The sequence below is a fragment of the Physcomitrium patens genome, chromosome 2 (genome assembly GCF_059467195.1).
Source record: "Physcomitrium patens ecotype Gransden chromosome 2, ASM5946719v1, whole genome shotgun sequence".
In the NCBI taxonomy this organism is placed as follows: domain Eukaryota; kingdom Viridiplantae; phylum Streptophyta; class Bryopsida; order Funariales; family Funariaceae; genus Physcomitrium; species Physcomitrium patens.
The window spans coordinates 24,480,122-24,487,365 of NC_143411.1; the positions used below are offsets into that span (position 1 = coordinate 24,480,122).

The 7,244-nt window shown below is 36.4% G+C and overlaps 1 protein-coding gene across 4 annotated transcripts; it reads left to right on the forward strand.

Annotated features, from left to right (window-relative positions):
- Nucleotides 1–1,042: 1,042 nt before the first annotated feature.
- LOC112293910 (phospho-2-dehydro-3-deoxyheptonate aldolase 2, chloroplastic) lies at nucleotides 1,043–4,379 on the forward strand. Of its 4 annotated transcripts, none has more exons than XM_024543881.3 (5): nucleotides 1,043–1,396; nucleotides 1,712–2,007; nucleotides 2,140–2,462; nucleotides 2,641–3,444; nucleotides 3,600–4,379. In XM_024543881.3, the coding sequence occupies exons 2-5, from the start codon at nucleotides 1,767–1,769 to the stop codon at nucleotides 3,888–3,890; spliced, it is 1,659 nt and encodes a 552-aa protein (XP_024399649.1). In that variant the 5' UTR covers nucleotides 1,043–1,396; nucleotides 1,712–1,766; the 3' UTR covers nucleotides 3,891–4,379. The 4 variants fall into 4 exon arrangements, with proteins under 4 accessions (XP_024399649.1, XP_090104490.1, XP_073387309.1 ...); XM_090248364.1 differs by having other exon boundaries at nucleotides 3,553–3,741; XM_073531208.2 differs by having other exon boundaries at nucleotides 1,126–1,216.
- The last annotated feature ends 2,865 nt before the right edge of the window (nucleotides 4,380–7,244 follow it).

The window sequence follows — 7,244 nt, forward strand, 5'->3', positions numbered from 1 at the left end:
AACGCCGGCAAGCGGATTCAACTGGGCTCCCAGACCATCATTTTTTGACATTAGGTGCAGTCACACTTTTATTTTGCCCACAGTGACACAGTGTCTTGGCTTTGTTTTACAACTACCCACCAAGTCTGCTATTAATCCATCTTCCCTAACTGAACAGGTAAGCCATGAAAACATTGCTTTGATTACATCTGTAATATTGAAAGATCCATTGGACTTTGCCCAAGTCACACGTGATTCTCTTTCAGGAGAGTACACCTTAGTTGGTGCGTAGCAGAATGGAGAGGGTAGCAGATCCAGTGCAATCGCTTGTAACTTAGAAATTCACAAATTCCTTTTGAGCACCAAACAGAGAGTCCGAATCCCAGCGGTTGTCTCCACGTTACGCAAACTTAGTAAACCGAACACATGAAATGTGTGAGCCAACACATTACTCATGTTATTTAATTCGATTATGTGCTGTATGTATCTTACTAAAGACTTATACGTTTCTATTACAGGAAAACTTGGAAACGATCAAACAAATCGTGTCAACAAACACTAAAAGCTCAAACAATTTCGTTCCTCATTTTTCAATGATTTTTTAATTCGAAATTCGGAAGAATAAATGAATAAAAATAGAAACATTATAAACATTATAAAAAAATACAAAAAATAAAAAAAACATTATTCGGTTCAGCAAAAATTAGGTTTCACCTTGGAAATTAAGCTGGTGCCCACAAGTTCGCAATAAATCGCTGTGACGTTAATGCTGAGTTGGAGTATCTCCATCAACCAGAGACTGAGCATATTCTTCCAGATTCAGCTGAAGTGACTTGTGGGGCAGTTTCGCAACAACACCAAAAGCAAGCATCAATATGGACTCACAACACACTGTAATGCGCTTCTGCAGATCGCGTCAAAAGCTGATACCCCGATACCTTTGTCCAAAACCTTTCGATGTTCAACGTGAATAAACAGAAGCTTTTCGACCGCCAGGAATTTGACCAAAGATGTGGCACTAAAGACGTGAAATTTCGACTTGACCGATCTAGCCGCCATATGTGATATTTTTCCCTGCAGACTTCTGTCATACTCTTTGAAGGCACTATTTACAGTTCTATAAAGATGCTCCATGGTGTTGAAGAGAATCATGTTTCGCACTCATCACGTCGAATTGGTGTCGCCTTTGAGAGAGGGGGATCTCAGGGTAGGCAAGCGGTTGGCCTTCACAGTTGTGGTATTTGTCGATCAGCCTTAACTGCGTGGGTTGTTGCACCAGACGGGATCAGATTTTGTGTCAACATTAGATGATTTTGTGTCAACATTGGCAGATCCAGTGCAATCGCCTGTAACTTAGAAATTGAACACAGATCTACTTCAGGATCGGTTTCAAGTGCCCACCGACTCCTGTGGAAGTGTAAGCATATTCCGCTTCTGTGAATTGGAATTTCAGGATTAGGATTAGATTGTGTTTCGAAAATTGGGAGTGTTGCACTGAATGAGCACTTGTAACATGGGAGTTTATCTGAAGACCGACCGACTGAGCTCATTCTTTTTAGCAAGTTCTGCTTCACCTCTTTCAGAATCCCTGTGCCAACTTGTCATAGCTGACTCCTAAATCACGCCAGCAGATTTTGTTCCGTTTTTATCTCAGTTACTAAGGATTCAATGTTATTCGGCATTACGCTGGTTTTGTATCTACTATTTTAACAGATGATTGTCATATGTGCAGAAAAAAATTCACGTTTTCATTGACATTTGCGCTGCACATCCTTCAGGCAGAAATCATGGCTCTAGCGAATGGTTCTCTGATTGTAGCACGACGGACCGAAAGCAACCCTCCTTTCATTAGTTCTTTCATTGGAGACCAAATCTCTATCAAGTTGCCGGCGCAATTACGACCTCCCCATTTGAAACGCAAGAACAATCGTGGCGTCCGCATTAATGTCACCGAAGCCGTGCACTCTGCCGAGCCTTTCAACGCCGTCAAGAAAGTCGAGAAAGAATTTTCAAGCACAGAAAAGAAAGGTGAGTTCATTTCATTGACGCAGAAAGCTCGACATGAGGAAATCGTCGTCGCAAGCATCTTTCTGGTCTGTAAGAACCGCTTTACTGCATCTTTCTCATTTGTGGGACATGGTGGCGGTGTGGTTATTGCAGAAGGTTTGCAGGCAAAGTATTGGTCCCTCAACAGTTGGAGGAATAAGGTTGCTCTCCAACAGCCCAACTACCCGGATCTTGAGAGGCTTGCAGAGGTCGAGAAGACACTCGCAGACATGCCTCCCCTTGTTTTCGCTGGTGAGGCCAGGAGTTTGGAAGAAAAGCTCGCCGATGCAGCCCTTGGAAAGGCTTTCTTGCTACAAGGCGGAGATTGTGCCGAAAGCTTTAAGGAATTTAATGCAGTTAACATCAGGGACACATTCCGGGTTTTGTTGCAGATGGGGGCAGTGCTCATGTTCGGAGGCCAAATGCCAGTTGTGAAGGTGAGATTGCACTACCCTTATCAAATGCAATTGTTCTGGAAACTTGAAACTGTGAAAGCCTTAGCACACTTATACTTTGATTAATGCCCCACACAGATCAGTAATATCTTGACAATTGTCTTCTGGCATGCTTCAACTTTTACAAAAGAACTGAAACATACTATCCATCAAACGGCAGGTTGGAAGAATGGCAGGACAATTCGCCAAACCTCGGTCTGAGGACACAGAGATGGTTAACGGCACAGAGCTTCCAAGTTATAGAGGTGACATTATCAACGCCGATCTACCAACGCTCGAGGCTCGAGTCCCCGACCCCACGCTCATGGTGCGCGCATACGACCAGGCCGCTGCCACACTGAACCTGCTGCGTGCTTTTGCTACCGGCGGTTTCGCTGCAATGCAGCGCGTCACTCAATGGAACCTTGACTTTGCAGCCAACAGCGAACAAGGTGACAAGTACCGGGAGCTCGCTCACAGAGTGGACGAGGCCCTGGGCTTTATGGCCGCGTGTGGGTTGACACCTGAGCATCCCGTTATGACAACAACCGAGTTCTACACATCGCATGAGTGCCTCCTCCTTCCATACGAGCAAGCATTCACACGAATCGACTCAACAACTGGGCAATGGTACGACTGTTCCGCCCATATGCTCTGGATTGGTGAGCGAACTCGTCAGCTCGACGGTGCTCACATTGAATTCCTGCGCGGAGTGGCTAACCCTCTGGGAGTGAAAGTGAGTGACAAGATGAAGCCAGAAGACTTGGTCACCTTGTGTGAAACGCTGAACCCAGACAACAAGCCAGGAAGGCTAACCGTAATTGTGCGAATGGGCGCCGCGAAGCTCCGTGAGAAGCTGCCCGCGTTGGTGAGGGCTGTGCGGCAGGCTGGATGCATGGTGACCTGGGTCAGTGATCCCATGCACGGGAACACAATCAAAGCACCTGGCTCCGGAACGAAGACGCGACCCTTCGATGCCATTCTGGTAATTGTCGAACCTTCGAGGACACAATCTTCATGAATTTCCTCCATCTAGATAGCAAATCTCATCCAGCCTGTCCCGAAACCAATTAACACCATATCCTAACACCAGTGTTCTATCACTGAGGACGCTGTGGCTGGTGTCTGGGCCCAATGCAGGAGGAAGTAAAAGCCTTCTTCGACGTTCACGAGCAAGAAGGCACGCATGCGGGCGGAGTCCATCTCGAAATGACAGGCCAAGACGTGACGGAGTGCGTGGGTGGCGGCATCAACCTATCTTACGAAGATCTAAGCTCCCGGTACCACACCCACTGCGACCCTCGCCTTAACGCTTCCCAGGCGCTCGAGCTGTCCTTCATCATCGCCGAGCGGCTTCGCAAGAGGCGACTGGATGGCGCAACCGATTCATTCCTCCACAACCTAGCCGCACAGATATCCAACGTATGCTGACACCGTGGGAGCACACGAGTTACGTAAATCCGACGACGAGTTACGTCGACGGTGTGTTTCTGTATCAACCTCGAACCCAGAAGTCCCAGAGTCTAGAGATGCGGCATCCTCCAGAGATCGTAATAAGCAAAATTCAGTGTAGGTGTGATCATGAATTGCCTTCGTATCAATAACATACATGCCTTAGAAGCATGCGGCGATTGCCATCGACCCTGATGGCCGAGCGCTTCTCCGGGACTCACACGAAGCTCGGCGCCACTAGTCCAGAAAAACACGCGACGAAGACCCATCGTGTGAATGGGTCCCTTTAGCTTCCCCTTTCAGTTCCCCGCTGTTGCCCGGGAAATACGTGTCACAATTTCATTACACGCTTCGATGATTAATGTTGGATGAATATCTTTAGTGGTAGATGGATGAACGGCTGTAGGTGCTACAACTTGTGATTACATTGATGTTTACAACATAAATGAAGGGGGATTGATTATTGGATGAACAAGTGTTGATAATTTCATGGCTACATGTAATTCTTTGCATGTAATTCTTTGCAAAGAATTGTGAATAAAAAACACGGTTTTGTAGGGATGATGACAGTAATTTTGTTTGATTACTTTGAATATATAATTTGTTACAGCATTAGTTATTTATTTTAAAAATCTAATCTAAAATTCATATGATGTATATTATATATTGATAATACCATAATACTAATCCTTAATAATCATTAATTATAATTCATGATGAAGATTTTTTTAATGTACATAAAATTAAAACTAATGATTATTAAGGATAATACCATGCTTTAATTTTTAAAGAAAAAAATCTTGAAATAGTGACAATATTTTTCTTTGCATAATACATTATTCAAATTTTAATGATATTTTTCTTATTGAATGCTATAATTTTCTTTAGATGAATATAGTGTTATTTAAGTCGTTTTGAAATATCTTCTTATTATTATGAAATCAATCAAATTCTTTTAAGAAACGTTTGTGTTATATTATTTAATTTAAAAGAAAATAAATTATGGACCTAAAAGTAAAAATGAGTGATCTTTGAAATTAGACTTAATCCAAATATTTGAATATTTAATAATACAATTTCTATCTAAAATTAAATTAAATTATATTTTAAATTATTTTCTATAATTTGTTGTATACAAAAGTTTTCTTTCAATGCTTTATAAACTACATATTGATATGTAGATAGAGCATTCTTTGCCTCAATAGAATAATAATAATAATAATAAAACTCTACACAAAGTGCACTATTTGTTAATCTTGTAGTTCTAAAATAAATAATATTTTATTATATATATATATATATATGTGTGTGTGTGTGTGTGTGTATATATGTATGTATGTATGTATGTATACCTACCCTATTGAGAAGAACAAGGGAGATTGGATTAAAGAAGGCTAGGAACATAAGGAACAAGGGGTTGGAATGAAAGAGGTCAAGATGAGGGCCCTTATTCTAATGATGGTTATTAGAGGTAATCCATTTTTTTTTATGATGGCTGTAATAGGGTGGGTTGATTTAATAAATGGATAACTCATTTTAATATATATATAATAAATTCACATACTATTTTAAAATATTTTTTTATGAATTATTTTATAAGAATAGAATTTACACTTTAAAAATTAAAAATCTTATACTTGCTATCTATCTAAAAATAATAATAAATAGAATCATCATCTAAATTTATTCAATTAAATTAATAAATCCAAATTTCCAAAAATAAATATAAAGATAAAAAAATCATGTACAATTTTTTTTTAGTATAGATTTAGTTAGGATGAACTCAATGTATGATTATATTAAATTAATACAGTTTTTTTTATGTTGAATTAATAAATTTTGTCCAAACATGTTGATAAATTGAATTAATCAATGTCAAATTAAGCAAAAAGAAATATATATATATATATATATATATATATATATTTTATAATATCAATTAGTTATAAGAAATTTTAAATATTTAGAAAAAATAATTATATATATAATTTTATCATATCTATTTTAAAAACCTAAGATAGCTTAAAACTTATTAGATATATCTTCAATTGCTATAATTTTTATTTTTTAAGTGTATAATTTATCATTTTTTTTTCTTTCTTACCACAAAAAAAAAAAAAAAAAAAAAAAAAAAAAAATCTAAATAGAAGAGAGATTTTGAATATGTAAAAATTTAAATGAAATTACTGATTCTAAATTATGATATTTAATAAAAAAAAATATATGTATCTTAATAATAAATAGAGACGATTCTTTAGATGTCAGCTGTAATATATTAGTATTTATTTGTGATATTTGAAGTTCTTCAAAATGAAAAGTATATTATACATAGAAAGTAATACATTGCATTCAAATTAAAGAGATTTTTATTATATGGATATGCATGTATGTGCATGTATATATACATGTATGAACATATATAAACATACAACCACATATGTGCCATTTTTTTAAATGAGTGAGTTGATCACTTCCTAACCTCAACTTGCATGGTTAGTAGATTTGTTAAAATTGGTGGTAATATGTGATTTTACATTGGCTTGGTTGTACAATTTTAATAAGATTAATATAAGTATAATGAATTCACGGTAATTCCCATTAACTAATGCATAAAACTATTTAAGATAAATCAATCAAGATTAAATACCATGAGTTAGGTAATAATATAGAATTTAATATTGGTTGCTGATACGATTCTAACAAATTGGTAATTTTCTCTAAGCTTTGATGTTTTGATCAATCATAGATATAAAGTTTCCAATTTAAATTTCTTTTCATAATATTTTAAATATAATATATTACAGTCATTTAGCAAGCTACAAATAATAAATATTAATTTTTTCGTACTTGTCTTAATTGATGAAACATTAATGTATTAATAAAATTATTTAGATATTTTGTAATCTATTGTGATAGATTTAAAGGATGTGCTATACTTTTAATAGCGCTTAAAATCACTAAGTATTATAATTACCTAACAAGATGTTAGAGTATTGTGAAGATATTAAAATGTATGAATAATTATAAATTTTGTAAAATATAGAATTCATGAAAATAACATTTGCAAAAAATGTTTTATTTTATTAATTGTTAGTAAACAAGCAAATAGACATAAGTAAGCTATTTTACTTATTAACTATTCTTATAGATGTTATTATTGTAGTGATGTGCAGCAACAAAATAAAAATGGAGAAGGTGCATAGACCATGAGAATTATATGCTAGAATATCCAAAAATATAATAGAAATCAAACAACTCTTTAAAAGACATCTTTGTTTTATTAAGTGATATATATATATATATATATATATATATAATTGATTGTGTAAATTA

Excerpts from the sequence above, each read along its gene's own strand:
- LOC112293910 (XM_024543881.3), top strand. The coding sequence starts at position 1,767 with ATGGCTCTAGCGAATGGTTCTCTGATTGTAGCACGACGGACCGAAAGC. Across the intron at positions 2,008-2,139 it reads TTCAAGCACAGAAAAGAAAG|AAGGTTTGCAGGCAAAGTAT; the intron begins GTGAGTTCATTT and ends TGGTTATTGCAG. Across the intron at positions 3,445-3,599 it reads GACCCTTCGATGCCATTCTG|GAGGAAGTAAAAGCCTTCTT; the intron begins GTAATTGTCGAA and ends GGCCCAATGCAG.